The following is a 22,312-nucleotide window of genomic DNA, read 5'->3' as shown; positions in this document are numbered from 1 at the left end:
GCGCACGTGCTTTGTAACTCTCTACCGCTGCGTCCCTGCCTACTCCCGAGGTTTCACCTGGGACTGGGAGCAGTTGACCAATCGAGGAATGACACGTCCAAAGCAGGGTCTGTTTCCTTTATAAGGGATGGGTTCCATCTTATCTGGGTCTCCGCCATATGGCTTATGCTCTAGCTCCCAAGAGACATAAAGCTTTTCTGCAGAAGGATCCTATATGTACCGCGTGGTTCTTGCTGGCGAGACGGTAGCGCGGGACATGCCTGAAAGAATACTAAACTGAAATATTCTCAACAGATACACAAATAGACATCATATTGTATGTCTGCTGCTGATGGGGCATGATGGGTTGATTCAAACCAAAGTTATATGGAGATTCATTGGCAGATCCTAAAACTATGTGTTTCCAAACAGAGGGGACAAAATTATAGACTGTTTTTTTTTTCATCAAAAGATCACAGGAAGTTCATTCACCCATATTCAGAATTGATGGTAAATATCTAAACACTGATTTATATGACAAATGCCTTCTGATAATGAATATAAAGCAGACACAGGAGAGTCTTCAACAGAAACCCAGGGACCAGCAGGCCTGATAGAACTCTTCACTTGACTAAGATGATTCCTGACTTCTGGGGTTCAATTTTACAATGAGTTCAAGGCTGTCAGCTTCAGTAGAGGCCAGGATTCAAAATTTGAATTTTGACTTCTTTCTTGGCCGGCAGTGTCAATATCTTGGAGAAGAGATCCAGCCACAACTCCTAGTCAGTCAGCTGTGGACGTGTGAGGGCAAACAACCGGTGCTTGTGGAGTGTGTGTTGCTGAGTTGTGACATGCTGTAGGCTATGCGGATTAGCTCTATTTTCCACACAGGATATTTTTTACCTGAAAATGAGTTTGCGGAGCTATAGCCATGCACACACAACAAGCCCTGGAACAAAAGGCAAGTTAGTTCATGTTCTTGCCTCATTTAAATCACCTGGCACATAAAATATTTGATTTATAGCTCTCACAGATTGGAAAATAATAAAAGATATCCGCAAAGGCTAAGAAACAGATAATATTAAGTCTGTTATATTCCAAAGCAATGAAATATAAAGTAATTATTTTAGTTAAACTTTTCTGTGTAGATACAACTACGAGGTTTGGATAATGTCTGAAAAGAAACTACCTTATATGTAAGATATTTATTTGTTGTTCAATTGTTGTGTAGCCCAGATTGGCCTGAAAGTATGTAGCCCAAGATAGCCTGAAACTGACAGCAATTTTTTGACTTTAACCTCCCAAATGCTAGGAACCACTGTGCAGGTAAGAGTCACAATGCTCAGCTAAATGTTCCTTAAACTATATTTTTTTTAAAAAAAAGAATATAAATTTATTTCTTACCACCCCCCCCCCATGATAGGGTGTCTCTGTGTAATAGCCCTGACTGTCCTTGAACTCACTCTGTAGACCAGGCTGGCTTTGAACTCACAGAGATTCACCTGCTTCTACCTCCCAAGTGCTGGGATTAAAAGTGTACGCCACCACCATCTGGCTGTTTCTAGCCTTTAAGGAATTATCTAAAAACATACACACAGATTTCTGAGAATGTGGCTGGATTAGCCCCCAGTTCTTAACACAGTGCTTCTGGGAATGGAAATACAAATGACGGGGAGATTTCTCAGCGTTCTGGAAGGAAAGGGTCATTCATCTTTACCATTTGTTTGATTGTGCTTTATTATATTTCCTTCCCCAAGACCTGCCTTCCAATCCTCTGCCAGGTGCTGTTTTATCAACATTGACTTGGCAATTGGTATTCAGAAATATATTTAGTTTTCCTCCCACATGTTCAGAAGAGAAATGTGCTTTTGAAGGGAAGAGAAGTATAAAAGCAAAAGTAAAAGCATCCCTCAGAAAAAAAAATTCCACTATAAATTTAAATATAGTAAATATCTTAGAGATTAAAGCATATCCCTCCAACAGAGGAAGCTGTACTGGTGATGACTAAGATGGACAGAGTCTCACAGAGGATACTAGGAGAGCATCCCCCTCCCCCACCACATCAGTAGCTTGTTCAGGGTTGTTTCTGGTCAGCAGGGTTCTGAGTAAGTAGCCACAGCACATTGCCGAGTCATCTTGAAACAACACTGCACATCTTATCCTTGAAGGACTTGAGGGGAAGAAAAGATTTCCCTGTACCAATTCACAGGGTACTTAACTGGGTGGCTCACTGAAATCTTCAGATCTCAGCCTGGACCTTTAATTACTTTGCTGGTGGCTTTTATGAAGCAAGCACGGCCCTAAATGCTTTGTTATCTCTCATAGTCCATGCTGCTTAGGTAAGCATCGTTACCCTGATCTGATGAAAGAAGAAACAGAGATTTGGAACAATCAGCTGAACATGACCAAGGCAATTAGGGCTTTCTTTATTTGTTTTTAAAGACTCCAAGTTTTTAGAGGAGTTTTAGTTTAGAGCAAAACTGACAGAAAATACAGAGATTTCTCATACGTCACAACCCCTACGACATTATCAACGTCCTCCCATTGTCCATGTTTTCTGTGAGGATGAGAGTTTTCCTGCAGAGAATGGCTCTGCACCGACACCTCATTATCACCGAGTCCACAGATGATATCAAGATCATTCCTGACCTTGCTCAGCTTCTGCTGCCTGGCAGCTGGGTCTTTCTGCCTTCAAAGCTTTTCCTTTAGGTGCAGAAGCCAAGTGCAAAGAAAATGATAAATCTTAGGGGAAAGAGGGAAGGAGACAGTGAGGGAGGGAAGAAGAGAGAGGAGATTATTTATGATTAATGATGCTCCAAAAGACCTGACATTTTGATTAGGATTGCATTGATCCTCAGTTGGATTAGGCAGAACTGTCTAGAACCCGCTGGTCAATAGGAATGTGCTGGAGGGACCCTGCAGGTGAGGAGACAAGCTGCAAGGGGATGAGAAGGAAAACTTGGAGCAACCAGACTTGGTCAGTCAGACTGGATCCAGATGTCTAGAGAGACTGATGCTGTGTTTAATTTTCTTACACATGGGGGAAAGTCTCCATGTGACAGTTCTTATACCAAAGCTTCAGGGAGGCTACATAGAAATTCCCTTGCGAAATACCCTCCTGTAGCAAAGTACCTGAGACCTTTATCACAAAATAAGTTCTGCTGACTGGCAAGCAGAGCTCAGGGCTAGAGCCTGGAGGAAGGATTCGTCATAAGTGTGAGGATGGATTCTGTTGGAGGAGATCTTTCATAATGACGAGTTCTATTCCCTGAGAGACAAAGCCCAGGATTGGGGTTTAAACAACTCTCGGGATTTGGGGGGACATTCAGATGGAGTCTGCCTTCTCGTAGAATAGCAAAGGCTCTCCAGGTTATCTACTTTAACTGCCCCTGTCTGGGTGACCAGGCATCCTTCTCCCTTCTGCCGAAGAAGGCAGGCCGGCATGCTTTAACAATTCCAGTGTCTCCAATGCTTTCTCTGGGCTGTGCAGCCTACAAGAACAGATTCTTTATCCACTTTTGAGCCCTTTAATTTTCTCGGCAGTAGTTTCAGTGTTTAGACCTTCAAAACAATGTACTGCAGGGTCTGTGTTTTCTGTTGGTATAGCCCATATACCAACAGAATATACCATATACCCATATGTTTGTATAGTGTCTTATTGCATGGTGCTAAGACAGTTCAATAAAACCGACTTATACTCATCCATGTTGTATCCTGAACCCTTACTGACTCCTTTGTCCTGTCTTGTATATTCCTTGAGATTCTATAGGCAGATAATCACTTTAACTCTAGGAGATAGTTGGGTAAGCTTTATTTAGCTTTTTTCATTTGAGCATCCACATATTGGGCAAGCATGCCTCCTGATCCCAACAGGAACGATCTCTTCCTTCCTCCCTCCTGCCTCCTCTTTCTTCCTGTCCCCTTCCTTTCTTCCTGCCTCCCCTTCCCTTCCCTTTCTACTGCTGCCTCCCTTCCTTCTTCTCTTCCACCTTTTCTCCATCTGCTGCCTTTCATCAGTGTCTTGTAGGCTGATTCCAGGCTGGTCTAGAACTCTCCATGTAGGGTCAGTAAGCCTCTGCTTCATTCTACTGAGTACTAGGATCACAGGTAGGAGCCACCATGCCTGGGTCATTCAGTCAGACCTATGGGTCCTACTGCCTCCTCCTTCTGTATGCTGGGTGACAGGCATGCACCCACCATGCCCATTGTCAGGGACCAGCCTCGACAAAAATACCTTTCTCCAGACTGGAGGCATGGGGATTTAGAAATATAGTAAAGAATGTGAAGGCACAGAAACATATAGGATAGTATCAGGAGGGAATTTCAGTGAGTACTGAAAATTTGCCTGTGTTTAATTTCCAACAGCTTAGTATACCCCTGATTTCAAAAGATAGGAGTAGAATAAAATAACTGCATTAACATACAAATTGAAAGTCATGGGGTACATTTCTTGCTCATGCCCTTGACTCATGCCTTAGACCAGACACTCTGTAGGCAAACTACTCCATGGGTGGAATCCCAAGTTATTTACATAAAGGGAACTGGAACTTAGTTGGTTCCTTAGACTTTTGTTTTAGGTAGAAACCAACTGTTTCCCTATTTCAGGAACACGAGGTCTGGCAACTAGCCACACCTGTTGACAACAGCCTTGAGAGAGCAGAACTCTGGTGTACAGCTAGGTAGATAGGACCTTTGTTTCAGTTAGCACAATAACCTTGAATGAACTAAAAGCAAGTCCCAAACTCTCTGACCTTTGGCCTCTTTGGGCCCCTACAGCCCACCTCCACATTTCCTCTCACAAAGCATTTCTTCTGGTCTTAGGGTCCCTTGTGTTTGCTCTGAAGTGGATTAAAGGGTTGACCCCACTGCAAGCAATGTTCGTAGATGTGATTTTTGGGAAGTAAGTTTTAAGGATTTTAACCTTGGTCAATGGGTTAATCCCTTAACAGATAACAAAGTCTGAATAGCCTAATGAAGGAAATGTGAGCGCTGGAGCCCGGTTGGAGGAAGTGGGTTACTGGGTATGTGACCTGGAAAGACATCTTGTCTGTGGCCTCTTCCTGTCACTTTCTCTTTCCTGGCTCCTGGGGGAGGAACTGCTTTGCTCTGTAATGCCCTTCTGCCATGACTCCTGGTTCATTACAGACCCTGCTGCAGCTACCATGGCATTTTGACTCATCACAGACCCTGAAGCAATGGCGCCAAGGGTGATGGACTAAAACCTCAGAAACTGCACAAAAACAAGTCTTTCTTCTTTTCAATGAATTCCTCTAGAGATTTTTCAGAGCACGGTGTCACTGATGTTATATGCATTTGAGAGTTAAAATTGAAATGCCCGAGAGGCTTTATGCAACTTCGACATTATTTCTTCCTTGATGTTTGATGCCACTTGCCACAGGACTGTTCAGACCTGTAGTTTATGAAGTGATTTTGCATATGAAATCAATGTTTAACGGATGCATGCCTTCAGTTTATCTATTTCTTCTTGAGGGGCCTTCAGCAGTTTGTCAATTTTAGGAAACAGTCGATTTCATGCATGTTGTTGAATCTTAGCGTTCCTATCATTTTAATATCTGTCGGTCCTGTGGTGATGCTAGCGGTCACATACAGAACTTGGCAGTGTGTCCCCCTTTCTCCTCTGCGTAATTAACTCACGTGCCATCCAGTTTGCTGATCCCAGGACAAGCGTTTTGTTTCATTGATGATGCTCAGTCGCTTTTCTGCTACTCTGATTCCTCCTCTGATTTTTGCTACTTCTTTTTCCCCACCTTTTTCAACTTCAGTTTTCATCATTTCTCAGAATTGAATTTGTGATTATTGATGACAGACTTCTTCATAATTAAGGTGTATTTTTCCTGTTGAACCAAAGCTCCCACAGAAAGGAATTGCACCTTCAACTTAACCTTCTACGAGACTGATTAGCTGATTAGGACGTCAGCATTTGTGGGGAGGTTGGAATGTTGCGGGTCCAGAGCTTAATTACACTTTGTCTGAGACTATCATTTAGCCCCTTATTAGTCATTCCCTTCCCGCCTCTGTATCTGATATAAAATTCTTTTGACTGCCAGATGAAACCTTGGAAACGTATCAGCTTAGCCCATTAATAGCTCACATAAGCAGATGTGCTAAGAATACCGTCAGAGAGCCTGTGAGGCCTACAAAAGGGATTCTCTGCTTTGCTCTAACCGGCGCCTCTCATGTTCCCACCAATGTATGCGAAAAGTCCGTGACTGATTTATTGCTTTCTTTATTCTGTTACTATAGAAACTTCAGTAAACAGATGACAAAAAGGAACATGAAGTTTGGGGCGACTTAAATCTGTGTTCCTTCTCATGCTCACTCATCTTGGGCTCCGAGATAAACTCTCTCATCCCCTAGAGGTGAGAGTTGTATTTTTTATGTCACATTCCACAATCATGACTGTTTCCTCATCGTGGTCCACATTTGTTACTTTATTTCTCTCTTTCCATTTTCTGTGGGTTTAAACCAGTGCTAGAGGATCCTGTTTCATCTCCTCCTTTATGCTTGGATATTCTCTTCTGTAAAAATAAACTTTACCCTGGAGTTTCCAGCAAGCATTTACAAACACCCCTGAATTTGTCATCAAACAACAGCACCCCACTTTACATAGAGCAGGTGTAAGTTAGGGAACCCCCGCGTCTCACTTCTGTCCCCAGGGCAACAGTGGCATTCCTTACATTTCTCCATGGGCTATCACCATCCCACTACGGTTGCTATGATTATTGCAAAGAAGCTCTTATATTTCAAGTCAGTTAAGAATAATAACAATAAACAATTTTACTTTATATTTATTGGTTCTTCTTCTGTGATCATTTCTGAGAGCTGAGCTTTTGACCTATAACATCTCATGCCCACTAGGATGGTTTAGACAGAAATTCCTTCCGTGTTTTACTTGTCTGATAGTCTTTATTTGTTGCTATGTAGGAAGAATAATTTTTATAGATATAGATGGCTATGTGAATGCTTTTCTAAGTCTCTTAGCACATTAACTATTTTATCATACTTTCTTTTTATTTGTGTAACTTCTAACCTGAGGTTCATTGTGATTCTTACAATAGTCCCTAGTTGCTAAACTCATTTCTCTTCCTGTGATTTGCTTACAAAGTTTCCTTCAATGTGTATCTCTTCAGCCGCTTGAAGATGATTTGATGTGTGTGTGTGTGTGTGTGTGTGTGTGTGTGTGTGTGTGTGTGTGTCCTTCTTGGTGGTCCCTGAATTCAAAGACTGTTTTCTGTAGTTTTGGAAAAATTACTTCCTGACCTCTTTAAGTTTCTATAGATATGTCTGTAGAAGGGGAAAAAAACCTAACCTTCCTTCCTTCCTTCTTTCCTTCCTTCCTTCCTTCCTTCCTTCCTTCCTTCCTTCCTTCCTTCCTTCCCTTCTCTCTCTCTGCTTTCTTACTTCCTTCATTCCTTCCTTTCTCTCTTTTAATTTAGAAGAAGAAGCATTAGCAGAGTGATTTTATACAGTCAGTAGAGAGAATGAGAAAAACATCCAGAATACTCCATCGTTATTTAAACCATCTCTACCTGCTTTGGCTTCACTTTGGTTTTGAGGATGGAGTCTTAGAGGAAGCCTGATATCTAACCTAAGTAGGGAGAGACCCTATGCAAATGCTTTGGGTCAGGTCTTGAACTCAGGTCTTAGAATGGGCTGGTGGATACTGCTTCATCAGCTGCTGTGATCAGGGGCTGCACATCCCCACGCCTGATACTAGAATGATGGGTAGTCATCTTGTAATACAGGCATTACTGAAGGTTCCTTGGCAGAACTCACATTGCCATATTCCTGGTACAGCTGACACCTCTGTAGAGAAGCAGCCTCTGGTCCTGCTCATCAGAAGGATGAGATTGTGGTTTCCGCTAAGGGCCTTTTGTTTCTTCTTGAAATAGTTTCTTCTTGAAATTTGCACTTTCCCTCTGGGTTGTGGGTTGTGAGGATCCTTTCCCATCCCTCTTGCTCTATAACTGTTCTCCTTGATGTTTCTAAAACTTTGACCCTGACTCTTTCCACTGCCTGGTGAGCAGCCTCATTTCCAACTATACTCTGTCGATCTTTCTCCATGGGATCATTTGAAGACTTATGTATTGGCAGTTTTATGTCAGCTTGATACACTCTAGAATCATGGAAGAGAGAGACTCAACTTAGATGTCCCCACCCTGTAGTCATTTTCTTGGTTAATGATTGATGTGATATGACTCAGCTCACTGTGGGTAGTGCACCCCTGGGTTGGTGGTCCTGGGTGATATAAGAAAGAAGGCAGTGCAAGGCAGGAGGAGCAAGTCAGTAAACAAAGTTCCTTCATGGCTTCTGTAAGAGTCCCTGACACCAGTTGCCTGCCCTGATTTGTCTGGAAGATGGACTACAAGTTGAAAGATGAATTAAACCCTTCCCCCCCCAGGTTGTTTTTGGTCATGGCATTTTATCACAGCAATAGAAACCTAATTAAGTCATGTTAGTTGTGGCAATCAGCAGACTCATGGCCACACTCAACCTGCTGTAAATCTTTTCCATTTGTTTAAAGGTAACAGTCATCTGATTTTTTTTCATGACTGTTTTACTCCAAAGACTAAACTCAACAGCCCAATGCCAAGGATACACCCCAAAGCCACAAGACCTTGCAGTTTTTGCCACAGGAAAACATCAGTACATCTTGCATCTTGCTTCTTTCATGCTCCATCTCTTGGAGCTTGGTGGTCTTGATTTTCATTTCTTTTTCAACATCCAGTTGTCACTATGTTTCTTCTTTAAACTGTGTTCTTGCTTCACTAGAGGCTGCTCCTCTGTGGTACTGTCTTGCTTCTGGAGGAGGATAAAAGGTAAGGGGAGTCGTTGAAGAGAAAAGTTGCCTGGACAGCTAAACACCTACAGGTAAAATAGCAATCATAACAAGAACCAAAAAGAAAATGATTTCAAACTTCAGGTTTCAAACTTCATGTGAAATGGGCTCAAATGGCTCATCTTATTAAGTGTGAGGCATTAACTTTTAAACAAAACTTTGATATAAAAATTTGAGAAAATCCTTAGGACCCAGGTCTAGACAAGGAGTTCACAGGCTTGACATGAAAAGTAAAATTCATAAAATCAAAAATAGGTAGTCTTGGATTTCATCAAGACTAAAAGCTCTTGTCTACATGAGGAAGCAAGCTACTCATTGAGAGACAATATTGCGAAGCACATATTTGATTGAAGAGTCATGTGAGCATTCAAGAATCCAATTAAAAGGGACAAAACAGCTACTTACCTAATGTCCCCAGTTTCTGGTTGGAGGGGGAAAAACTGGATCAGTCACACTTTACTGGCACACCGCTCCTCTGAAATATTCAAAGGTTTTTTTCACAATGAACCTAAACATACAGTTGCCTTACCTAACACTTCCCAGCCACGCTTGACTGGATGAAGACAATAGTTCATTCAGTCAGGATCAAAATCAGATGCATTCTGGAACCCCAGATACCAAGTCATGAGCTAACTGTCCAGGGTGTGACATAAAACAAATACATCAGTCCAAAATGTGGCTTATCATTAATACTGTGGGATATTCACAAGTTTTTTTTTTTAAAAAAACAAAACCATCAAAACCATGACTTCCTTCAGATGGGTCATGATCAAGATAATTTCTAAAATGGTTACATTATTATTTGCCCTTAAAATGTGGATAACTTTAGTGTACTTTAATGAAACATTACAGCAATTATGAATCTCTGGAACTGGAAACAAATTGAAAACACTCGAAAGAAGTAGGACTTTAAGTCGTGACATTTATGTTCCAATGATTGATGTCCATTTTTATGAGATCCACTGTCCATGAGGGTCTGTGCCAAAAGGTGATCAATACAGTAAGCCAGTATTCAAGCAGTATTCTGTCTAAAACCAACGGATGAGTGAGTACATATGATATTTGTCTTTCTGAGTCTGGGTTACATCATTCAATATGATGTTTTCTAGATCCATCCATTTGCCCACAAATTCCAAGATGTCATTTTTTTCTGCTGTGTAGTGCTTTATTGCATAAATAAGTGATTTTTAGACATAAAGCAAAAAAAAAGGCAAAAAACAAAGCAAAACAAAACAAAACCCAGTCTACAGTTCACAATCCCAGAGAATCTAGACAACAAAGAGAAGCTTAAGAGAGACATACATGGATCTAATCTACATGAGAAGTAGAAAAAGACAAGATCTCCTGAGTAAATTGAGAGCATGGGACTCAAGGGGAGGGAAGAGGCCAGGAAGGGAGTGGAGAAAAACATATAGCTCAATAAAATCAATAAAGAAAAGAAATAAAAAGCAGTATTCTGAGGAACTGATTAGAAGCATGGGGGATGATCTGGGCTTACTGAGCATTAGGTAAGACTGAAAACATGGAGTAAGCACACAGTTATGCTAAGAGTTCTAAGATGTCCTTCCAAGGCTCATTTGTTGGAGTTGAACTTAGATCTACATAGTGGATCGGATCCTGAGAGGTGACCAGATCATTATAAGTCCTGACTGAATCAATGAATTTGTATACTTTCTGTTGATGCACATATACCAGGTACTTTATGTACTATAAAGGAATGAGGAAGGGGACAGGGAGGAAAGAAAAGCGAGAACAAGCTATAGTAGTCTGGATATGATGGCATCAAACTATAGCTTTCACATTCTTCGTCTATAAAGCATTCTGGAGTAAAGTAGCAAGTTCTCTTTTAAGTTGATATCTCCTGCTGTGGTAGTTTGGATGTAATTGATTCCATAACTTTGTAGGAAGTGATACTGTTTGGAGATGTGGTTTTGTTGAAGTAGGTGTGGCCTTGTTGGGGGAAATATGTCATTATGTGGGTGGGTTTTGAGGTCTCCTATATGCTCAAGTCACACCCAGTCAGTCAGTTCACTTCCTGTGGAGCATGATGGAAGAGCTCCCAGCTCCTTCTCCAGCACCATGTCTTCCTGCACGCCTTCATGCATCCTACCATAATGATGATGGACTGAACCTCTGAACTGTAGACCACCCCACTAAATATTTTCCTTTTTAAAGGTGGCTGTGGTCATGGTGTCTCTTCACAGCAATAGAAATCCTAATGAAGCCACCTGCCTGCTGTTGGAACACATTAATTATGTCTTCTCTATATCCATTAGGTCGGTGTACCTGTTTCGCTGATTTTTTATCATCAAATCTGAATCTAATCTACCTGACAAATCCCTGTCATTCACAATGAGCTTCCATTACTTTATTAAGTAGTGTATCCCCCTTAGTCTTAAATTACTCCACAAATTGTTCTGCTGTGCTACCTTCAAAGTACCATGATTGTTAATCTCAGTTTTGACTTTCTTATTTATTTATTTATTTATTTATTTATTTATTTATGTATTTATTTATTCATTTTTGGCTGTAATAAGCTTTAACTTTCTTAACTGATCACTTCTTGTCTCCTCTGCTGACTGTCATGGTGTGAAAAAGCTCCCTTTCATCTTGTCCTTCTGTCATGATGCCTTGCTATGGGGAATATAAACAATGAAATCATAAAATCAGACACTGCACCTCTGAAAACATGATAACAATACATTTTTCACTGAGCTGTGGTGGTATATACCTTTAATTCCAGGAGAGGAAGGCAATCTCTGTGAGTTAGAGGCCAGCCTGTTCCACAAAGCGAGTTCCAGGATGGCCAGGGCTGTTCCACAGAGAAACCCTGTCTCAGAAAAGAAGAAGGAGAAGAAGAAGAAAAAGAAGAAGAAGAAGAAGAAGAAGAAGAAGAAGAAGAAGAAGAAGAAGAAGAAGAAGAAGAAGAAGACATCTTATATTTCTTTTCTTAAGTTATTGTCTTAGTTAGGGTTCCTATTGCTGTGAAAACAAAACACCATGACCCAAAAAGCAAGTTTATTTGGCTTACACTTCCACATCATAGGTCATCACTGAAGGAAGTCAGGACAGAAACTCAAAACAGGCCAGGTACCTGAGGGCAGGAGCTGATGCAGAGGCTGTGGGAGATTCCTGTTTACTAGTTTGTTCAACATGACTTGCTCAGTCTGCTTTCTTATAGAATCCAGGAAGTCCAGCATAGAGGTGGGACCACTCATAATGGTCTGGGCCCTCCCTCACCAATCACTAATTAAGAAAATGCCTTACAGACCTGCCTACTACCCAATCTTATGGAGGCATTTTCTTTCTTTCTTTCTTAAAAATTTCCACTTCCTCCCCACCTCTCATTTCCCTCCCCCTCCCCCTCTCTCTCCAGTCCTAAGAGCAGTCAGGGTTCCCTGCCCTGTGGGAAGTCCAAGGTCCTCCCCCCTCCATCCAGGTCTAGGAAGGTGAGCATCCAAACAAACCAGGCTCCCACAAAGTCAGTCCATGCAGTAGAATGGAAACCCAGCGCCATTGACTTCTCAGTCAGCCCTCATTGACAGCCACATTCAGAGAGTCAGGTTTGATCACAATGGAGGCATTTTCTTAATTGAGGTTTCCTCCTCACAGATGACTTTAGTGTGTTGTAACATGAGGGCTGGCTTGTTGGGGTTTCTGTCCCTCCCAGTACCTCAACAGCCGGCAAGCAACAAAGAAAATCACACACAGGACTCCATAAGATTATAAACTGATTGGCCCATTAGGTCAGACGACTTATTAGCTCTTATAACTTATGTTACCCAATTATCCTTATCTACATTAGCACATGGCTCAGTACCTTTTCCAGCGGGGCAGCCTACATCTTTCCTCTCCAGTGGTCTGGGCAGAACTGGCAGAGGGAGCTTCCTAGAATACTCCCAGTCTCTTTGCTCCACCTCCACCTCCTGTCTGGCTATCCTGCCTATACTTCCTGCCTGGCCAATCAGCGTTTTATTAAAATATGATTGACAGAATACAGACAATTCTCCCGCACCAGTGTGTGTTAAGTGGACATAAAACTGTCTAGCACAGCAATTCAGCTGTTTTCCTCAAATATTTTATTCCAATGATGAGAAGTGGCTAACACGGTAAGAGGAGAAAGAGGTGTCCAGGTTACTGAGGAGAAAGAGCTGGTAAAGCTTGAAGCACCATGATCAAGAACTCATGGCTTATGCAACCTAGTTTTAAGAAAATAAAATGTAATTTGAAAGCCTGCTTCTTGTAGTCTAGCTTCCACGGGTTCCAGAAACTACTTTGCAAGCCACCAAGGACAGGAAGGAATTAATAGTCCAGCCCTGCGGCAATACCTTGAACCACAACAGTCACCAGCATGGAGAGATGTCTGTAAAGCTGTAGTAAGTGGCCCTTACATACTGATGGTAAATTATAGTTGTCTAATTGGACTTGGGGCCCATTCAATAGGAGGAAAATTATGCCTGGTACGATAAATCCAACAAAATTCCCAGGGCTAGTGATGTCATGGGCCTTAGAAAAGAATCTACTACCACCACTATATTGGAACAGCCTATACTCTTTACTATATTCTAAGTCTTATTCTTATACCCATGGATAGTAGCTAACACCCTTCGCCATAAGAGCAAATGAAGACCGTCACAGAAAGTTGCAACTGGACACATGTAGAAATCAATGGATCGTGAGAAGCCCAGCCCCAGTGGATACATCCACATCCCAGTTCTGCATCTATGGCTCAGGGAACATCTCAGAAGAGGGGTCAGTAAGATTGTAAGAGCCAGAATGTCAAAAAGTCTTAAGTTCAATAGTTTCCTCTAGAAATGGCTGCATGAACAAACTGGGCCAATGGATATATCAAAATACATGAAAGGAGAAGCATTGCACAGGTCGCATCCCTAGGCAAGGAACTACAGACAGCTGATGCATGCTGGAAGAGGGAGAATTAACCTCTCCCAGGGATGTCCCCGCTTATGACGTATTTAATACAAAGTGGTCAGTCCTGAAACCATATATACATAAGCAACAAAAATAGATTCATCACACTGTATTTATAGGTTTCTTCACACATATAAACGTGCGTAACAATAATAATAACCAAAAAAAAAAGAGACTATCAACTTAGGAGTTAGGATCGGGTGCATGGGAAGAGCTGGAGGCAGGGTACCTGGGAGAGCAGGGAAAGATGGAAGTGAAGGGTAGAAGCGTTTTAGTTCTATTTTAATTAAAATGTATAAAAATTAAAAATTTTAAAAAACTAAATGAAATGCAGTGTTTGAGTTCTGCTTTTGATCAGTTTTTCACAAACTGAGGGTCATGTCTTCTACTCTTCTACATTTTCTATATTCAAAAACCCTTCAAAAATATTCTCCAAAACTAAAATCAACAGCAAATTTCCAATATGTGTCACTTTAAAATACCTGCCTTCCAAATTGTCATACAATAAAGATGTAATCCTGCCATTCCTCGTTTAGATGATTTTTCCCTCCTGAATTTTATCCTCTCTGTATTTATAAAACCCTTCCCATTATTTAAACAAAAATGTCCCCCAACTTTCTTTTTCTTTGTTTATTTCTGTTTTCTTTCCTTCCATCCTGTCTTTCTCTTTTTTCTTCCCCTCTTCCTATATTTTGATTTTTATGTTTATTTCATCAGTTACTTAATAGGTGCCACTTGGAGAAAAGGGAGTACGTCTTTTCATCAGCTGCCTTGTGACTAAGGTGCTTTGACCATAATAGATAAATGTATGACTTACTATAAGCTAAATGGAATTTGTCTTTGTACTGGTGTAGACAAGTGGCATTTCATATTCGACCTAATACTCGAATCTATGAACTGACTTCCCAGCGTCCATACTTTCAATCTTCGTATTTCTGTCTGGTTATTTCCATGCATTTTAGCTGAGTTGGATGTCTGATGTTCTCATGATAAAGTCTTAGCCGTTAGTACTGGAGGCCCCCCACCTATTCTACTGCATTTCCACTCCCATACTGTACCTTAACATTGGGTGCTGGCAGTGATGGGTTATGGTTCAGGATGGTTCCTGCCAGGCCTCTGTTTCCTGTTGTGATCTTAGACTTCCTCTTTTGTTCTGCAAGTCACAGAAGAACTTCCTGGGTTATCACATTGAACAACCCCAAGCTGCTCCTCAGCCAGGAATTATCAGCAATCACAGAAAACCCAGCTGGTTGCCATTGACCAAAGGGACTGCATCCGTCACATGGCATCTGTACCAGACCTGCCAAGTTTACCTTTCCATACCGTGATGCTCTCTACAATTCAGCTGCAATTTTGGGATAAGTTAGAAAAACGGTACTTGGTACAGGGCAGGCACCTCATCTCCACATTGATCAGATTCACAGTGTTTTTGTTTTCTTTTTTTATATAATTTATTTTCTTTTATTTTTTTAAAAAAGAAAACAAACTGTCTTTTTTCATTTTACATACCAGCACACCAATCCCAGTTCCACTCTCTCTTCTCCTCCCATTTCCCCCACCTTGCCCCCACCCCCCATTCCCCAGAGAAGGTAAGACACATTGCTTTGGAGAAGGTCCAAGGCCTTCCCTATTATATCTAGGCTGAGCAAGATATCCATCCAAAGAGAATGTGTTCCCAAAAAGTCAGTACAAACAGTAGGGATAAATCCTGGTGCCACTGTCAGTGGCCCCCGCACTCTGCCCTAGTCATGTGACTGTCACCTACATTCAGAAGATCTAGTTTGGACCTATGTTGGTTCCTTCCCTGTCTGGCTGGAGTTGGTGAGCTCCCATTCGCTCAGGTAGACTGTTTCAGTGGGTGAACCCATCATGGTCTTGACCTCCTTGCTTATATTCTCACTCCTTCCACTCTTCAAATGGACTTTGGGAGCTCAGCCCAGTGCTCTCCTGTGGGTCTCTGCCTCTGTTTCCATTATTTGTTAGATGAAAGTCTATAGTGATATTTAAGATATTCATCAATCTGACTATAGGGCAAGGCCAGTTTGGGAATCCTCTCTTCTATTGCTTAGTGTTTTTGTATGTGACCCCCTCCTAATGTAAGTTCAACACCTTTGCCTCCTCTCATTCTCCAGCCCCAAATCATCCTATACTATGATCAGACACACCCCAAAAGTCTTCCCTATCAAATTTTGGGGGATTTCATTGAAAGCCACTAGTTGCCTCACTATGCTCACATGACACATAAAAACAACGTTCTATTTGTTGCCGTGACTGTGTGAAATGACCATATTTTGAAACATCTTTGGCATTAAAACACACAATGAAAAATTACCAAAACAAATGAACAGTGGGTGCAAGTGTTTGAACTGTGGGAACCTGGAACAGTAGGTTATACTTATTTGTGGAGGCATGTGGTCTCTAATCTCAAATCTGTTTCAGTTTGTTCCACACACGAGGACATGGAAAATACCATCTCCATAGAGCTCTCAGAACCTCGGCAAGCCCAAAATTTTGATTTATTTATTATTTATTTTTGTTACAGGCTTTTCTTTCTACCAAAGGTCAAGTGCACAGAGAACATGACTAGTTAAAAATATTTATTGATTGATTGTCCAAAGAAAAAGTTCTGAAAATATTTATAGCCATTTGAGCCAGTGGGCTTTTCAGTTCCTGTTCTTTCATAAAGCTGGGCACCGTGGAATGTGCCTGTAGTCCCACTTATTTTGGAAGTTGAGATAGGAGAATCATCTGAGCCTAGGAGTAAGGACCAGCCCGGGACATAATCTGATCTCTTCTTTGAACGAACAAACAAAACAAAACAATAACTGCAACCAAAAAAAAAAAATCCCCAGTAAATTTTGTCTTTATCTTTCTGTGCATTGGTAGATATTTTTTAGTCTCATTATTTTCCATTCAGGTTCTTCTAACGTCCACCCACCCACCCATCCACCCACCCACCCACCCATCCATCCATTCTGCTCACATTATATAAACCAATTGCTGGGAATCAGCAGAAAGTAGGAAAAAAAATCACAGGATCTTCACTTGTGCTCCTCACAGTCTAACTGCAGAAGATAAAATTATCAAATAATTATGAAAAGTAATTAGAAATACCTCTAATAAGAGCCCTAAAGTGTAGAGCCTGGTGCTGTGACAAGAGCTAAAAAGGGATGTGGCCTGGGTAAAGGAGGTCAGAGTCCACTTCCCTGGGGAAGTGGCAATTACACTTTTGATAGAAGAGTGGTGAGCGGGAGCTACAATTACACTGTGCAGAGAGAAACTATTAGGTGGAAAGGTTCCCTGGGGCTGAGGGGCATAGCATCTTCATGAAAATGGAAGAAGGCCAGCGTGGCTGGTACAGAGAACTGTGCACAAGGTTGGAAGGCAAGAGGGAGTCAACTCTGCAGGCCTAGGCTGTCTTAAGGATGCTGCTTTCATCCGAATGTTTAGGACAGCTGTCAGAGGTTCAAAACCACAGGAGACAAGATCAGGTTTGTGCGTTGACAGGATCCCAAGAGTTAAGAAGGGAATATATTAGGTGCGGCAGACAGTGAGCAGAGGGAGGTGGGTTAATTGCAGTCATGGTAGCATCAGAGAGGAAACTGAGAAGTTGGACATGAAGTGAAGTAAATAGGACTTGGTGGCAATGCGGGTTTCCTTGCTAGCTAAAGCCTTTCTGGATTAAGAGCTACACAGACCCGGTGCATCGGTGCCACGTTTCCATCACAGCATCACCGGTTCTGTGCATTCAGGTCTCACTCATGCAATCAGTATCTAGTCTGCATCCTTATTGGTCATTCCGGCTGCTGGTGCTGCACGATGAGCAGCTGCCCCCTCCTGGACCTGTGCTTGTTCCAGACATCTGGCTAACGCCGTGAACTAGAGTAGTCACAAAGAAACATTTGAAATACTGTGGGCCATTATCCTCAAGGCCCCACATTTCTAAAGCACTCCGTATTATGTATGCATATCAGGGAGATAAGCAGAGAAGTATCCAGTGGGGAACCACGGTGGAAAATGGGTACTCTTAGGGTTATAAAGCTATGGCATGTCATTACTTGGGCTCAGATCTTCCAATTTCAAGCTGAGGGTAACCCCTGTTCTCCCATTTGCTAATTTCCCCACCCCCAGAGAGTGCAAATTTGCCTCACAAAGGAAAGGGAATTCCACTAGCAAGAACAGAAGGCCGTCCTCAGCGAGAACACACACCTGCACTTACGTCTAAGCAATGGACTTGCTTTCTTCGGCATTAATAAATTATTAGCCAAACAAAGGCAGGAGATGCAGACCAATTCTGAGATTTTCATATTGGCCCAACACAATGGTAAAGAAACAATGATTAGGTATGTGTCTTGCCCATGCCAGCCCTGTGTAGGTGTCTGGAACCAAGGATAAAACAGGCAGGCCCGAAGTCTACATATATTTACATGAACTTCTGTCTTCTCTTAGGCTGCTTGGTCACATACATAACTTCCATGTTTCTTCCCACCATGCTCCCTTATTACTCGTTTCGAACTCTTCCTTAACACACAGGTCCATGTTCTTTCTTTTTATTTTATTAAATAACAAGTTTGACTTTCACAATGAGTGGTCATAGGGATATGGATCTGGTTTTCTTAAGACTACATAACGTCTATAGGTTTGTCTTCCTTGAAGCAACCATTTCTCACTTCTAAGGGCTGTCAGCGCCCAGGGACCGGTACAATAATCAATCCATGGTCATATCTCTTTACTAGAAAGCTGTTTTCTTTTATATCTGACATGTTTCCAACTAGTGAACTCAAACACAACACATCTGGACTTCCAAACGTTTAATGACATTATTTATCAAAATAAATTTATTTAAAGTATTCAAAAACCATTTCAAAGTGTAGCTGCCCGCAAGACAGTTTTTGGCACTCATAACAGACACTGGTGTTCTACAGCACGGCACACATTCGTCTCTCACACATGGTTTAACAACGCAAACGCACTTTTCAGTTTCAGTGATACATGACACAATAGTACTAGCCATCTACAGTCCTAAGACTTCAACACCTTTGCACACAGTAAACATTTTAACGATCCTTAATATTGAAATAGTAAAACTAGAAGTAAAACCATGATGTGGTAACAATGGACTTGTTTAGGGAAAGATGTACAGCCAGCTAGCTAAGGCCACATAATCCCAGACCTATTGATTTTAAATGTTCGGACCAACGATCTTCCATTGTCTCTTTCACCTCAGACCCTTGCTTTCACAGTGAGGAACAGCACGTTCAGAACACTGTTCCCTCCCTCTGTTCTTCACACAGCAAGGGAAGCTGTTCTCACAGAGCCCGTCCTAGGTTGCTGGCTTCCTGATTCACTACCCAACTTTGAATCAATAGTTCTGGGTGATGTTACCTAACACCCAGGCTGAATTCAAGGTCAGTCTTTTGGCAGGTCACGGTCTTTCCTCTTGGGAGACAGAATGAAATGTCCTCTGTGGGAGGCTCCTTGTCTCATGTAGCATGGGGCTCCGTGGTGATCTGTGGCTTTTTACACAAGTCTTGGTAGAATTCCGACTCCAAGAAGCGAGGATAAGAATTGTTCTCCATCAAACTGTATACCCTCTTCTGGGCTGTTGTAAAGCAGCCACTGGTAGCCTCTTGGATATTCTGGGCAATCAGAGTTTTTGTTTGAAAGTCTATGTTTATCTGGAAAAGAAAACAAAACAAAACTTGATTTATTTGGTATTCAACATTTACAAATCGATGCTTAATAAAACACAAAAGATGTAGTATGTGATCAGTTAGAACTGTCAGTTTTGGAGAAACTTAACATTAGGACAGCTGGGGTGGAGAGCCACACATGGCTCTATTCACTTGCACTTAGCTGGGGTATTCAATTCTTGTGTTTTACTACCGTGTTGAAGATGTCCAATTTATGCTGGCATGAATAACTTGGTTTCTTACCTCTTTGGGAGCTTCCTTTTCTATGAAGTCGGTATATATTTTCCTTGCTTTTGAGGACAGTTTTTGGGGTGACTTGGTTTTCTTGAAGTCTTCACAAGCCAACCAGAATTCAATATTTTCTTCACAGAACTCAGATTTTAAAAACGCCCTGAATGCCGCCAGCCCATCTGAAAGGACAAGAAAACAAGTAGCACGTAAATTGAGTGACCAAATAGCACGTTGTTCTTCTAGTACCAGGATGACCAGCTCTCCAGATGTCACTCAAACCTGTCATGCTCACAGTTTAGCTCTGTGGAGCTGAGGCGCCAGCAGACAGACTACCTAAGTTTCTATTCTGCAACAGAAATATACTGAACTTCACTGTCAATGCAAAATAAATATTTATAGGACAGCCATCCATTGGTTCTCTGGGAACCAGGGCTTTTGAGACTATCCCATGCAATGGAAAAGCTTACTTCACCCACCTATGAGTAACTGTCATTTCAATTTTTAAGCTCATTTCTCTTCCCCAGCTAAAGTGAATACCTCATCTTTTTCCATGATTAAACTGGAGAAATAAGGGAAAGGAAAACGGATTTTATGCAGTAAGTGGTGGTAATGCCTGACGCACTTCCTGCGGGCTGCTAGTCTGTGGTGTGGACACATTCCTAGGCTCTTGGGATACTGGTAGGAGGTCAAATTCAAAAGGTTAACAACTTACATTTGCTGGCCAGCAGTTCATCGAATGCTTCTGCCCAGAGCAGCGCTTCCTCGGGAGAAGGCCTGAAAGAGAAGTTCCCACCGTGAGCTACAGCAGTCATGACAGTTCCCCTTTCCTGTTGGGTGGCTAGATGATTCATCTCTACAACCACAGGACTCGCAACTTACTTGATAAACGTTTGCTGTTTGCTTTTCTTGCCAGTTTTGGGTTTCCCAGGAGTGGAGGAATTTTGCAAGAAGTAGCTCAAACGGGTCTTCCAATCCTTTAAGCTAGAAAAGGAAAAAGGAGAGAAAAACCAAAATTACTTCAAGCGGCAATTCTTGAATAGTAAAATGATGACCAGTTGCAGCAGCATAAGACCAGTCACCCAGTAGCTACAAAGCAGACAGGCAAGAACTAGCCATCTATCTTGTCCTTGGAGCGTTTAAACCCAGCACCTCATGTATCGAACATAATTTCATCCATTTGCCTAACTATAATGAGTTTTACAAGCAGGGTAGGACTACAGAACACAGCTAGGATATTTAACATTTTCACAAGTTATTTCTGACCTACAAAAAAGGCAGTGCTTTTTCTGCATGGTTAACTACAACTGGGTGGCGGCAGTTTTACGATTGAGACAGTGAAGTGTCTTGAGCCAGCTGGTGTGCCTTCCCTTTCTGAGCTCGAGACAGGTCTGACCACGACACAGGGAGGGTTCTCTCTCCTCTCTCTCTCTCTCTCTCTCTCTCTCTCTCTCTCTCTCTCTGTGTGTGTGTGTGTGTGTGTGTACCACGACACTGGCAGTACATAATGGAGGGGGTGTGTGTGTGAGAGCAAGAGAGAAGTGGATTCCGGAGCTCCCCACCGCGACCGCCCACAGTGCTTCTCCACAGCAGACACTGCAGAGCAAATTACTCATTCCACAGTCGTGACTGGGTGAGACCTACTTTATGATTTAAAAATCGCATCTAAAGCGAATAAATTCAAAATCATCCCAATCATTACCCAGCAGCTGTGTAAACAGCTCAGAATTCACAATGCAACATAGGGCGCCGCGGGCTCTATTCAGGTTGCAGGTTTCTTGGGTCACGTTAAATGCAGAACAAAAAGCCAACCAGCGCCTTCTCAGCCCATCTACCGCCTCCTTCACGACAACTTCTCCCAGTCTTAAACTCTCTAAGCTCACACAGAAAATGCACGAGATCTAGCAGGCTAACTTTCCTTCCTTCTTTCTTTCTTCCCCCTCTTTCTCTGCAGAGGCGAGTTAGCTCAAGTCAAAGCGGAGATCGAAGGGAGGTCGGTCCCTAGCCGCAAAGCCAGGCAGGGTAAGAGCTTAGGAGAGAGGGCATACTCACAGCGTTCGCTTCATCTTCTCGCGCTTCTCCTCCACCTTCGGGCTGTTGCCTGCGCTCTTGTCCATAGGTACGCAGTCGTGCTGGACAGCCAGGAACATGGCACTTTGCATACTCAGACGCCCGCGGCCACCGCAGCTGTTTGCAGCCGGGCGCGCGCCGCCGGCCTTTTAAAGCAGGCTGCGGCGCAGCGGCGGGACCTGGAGGCGTCGGCCCCGCCTTTAGAGGGCTCGGATTGGCTCGTTACCGACGGCACGAGGGCGTGGCCATGCGGGCCTGCCGCAGTCACGGCAGCTGCCGAAGGGTCTGGAAGCCAGGGCGCTGCTGACGTAGGTGCGGCAGCCTCGTGCGCACACAAGCTGGGAGGCGGCGGGCGGGGACAGAGCGGGAACGCTGCTCGGTCGCTCGGGTGGCCACCGCCGTGGAGGGGCCCCGAGTTCGTGACTTTACCTTAAGACCGCACCTTTCCCCCTTTTTTTTTGTGAACCCCACCTTTGCAACTCATCTGTTTTTCACGATCTTTAAGATTCACCCGAACACCTATAAACCGGCAGCCGGCCTGGGGGAGCCCTGC

General features: G+C 42.6%; 1 protein-coding gene and 1 long non-coding RNA gene across 2 annotated transcripts; both read right to left on the bottom strand.

Moving 5' to 3' along the window:
- Window positions 1-6,259: 6,259 nt before the first annotated feature.
- Window positions 6,260-14,923, bottom strand: LOC146894962 (uncharacterized). The gene is made up of 3 exons (XR_015001156.2): window positions 14,827-14,923; window positions 9,245-9,314; window positions 6,260-8,802 (listed from the first exon to the last, which is right to left on the bottom strand). It is a non-coding gene; the product is annotated as an uncharacterized LOC146894962 (long non-coding RNA).
- A 3,655-nt stretch (window positions 14,924-18,578) lies between these two features.
- Rgs2 (regulator of G protein signaling 2) lies at window positions 18,579-21,901 on the bottom strand. Its single transcript, XM_048430998.3, has 5 exons — window positions 21,742-21,901; window positions 20,572-20,673; window positions 20,405-20,466; window positions 19,705-19,871; window positions 18,579-19,446 (listed from the first exon to the last, which is right to left on the bottom strand). Exons 1-5 carry the CDS (start codon window positions 21,849-21,851, stop codon window positions 19,252-19,254), a joined length of 636 nt encoding a protein of 211 aa, XP_048286955.1. The 5' UTR covers window positions 21,852-21,901; the 3' UTR covers window positions 18,579-19,251.
- Between the last annotated feature and the right edge of the window lie 411 nt (window positions 21,902-22,312).

This window comes from Myodes glareolus, chromosome 5, assembly GCF_982192425.1.
Source record: "Myodes glareolus chromosome 5, mMyoGla1.1, whole genome shotgun sequence".
In the NCBI taxonomy this organism is placed as follows: domain Eukaryota; kingdom Metazoa; phylum Chordata; class Mammalia; order Rodentia; family Cricetidae; genus Myodes; species Myodes glareolus.
Note: the sequence above shows the minus strand (reverse complement) of the source record. Positions and strands in the feature narration are given on the sequence as shown.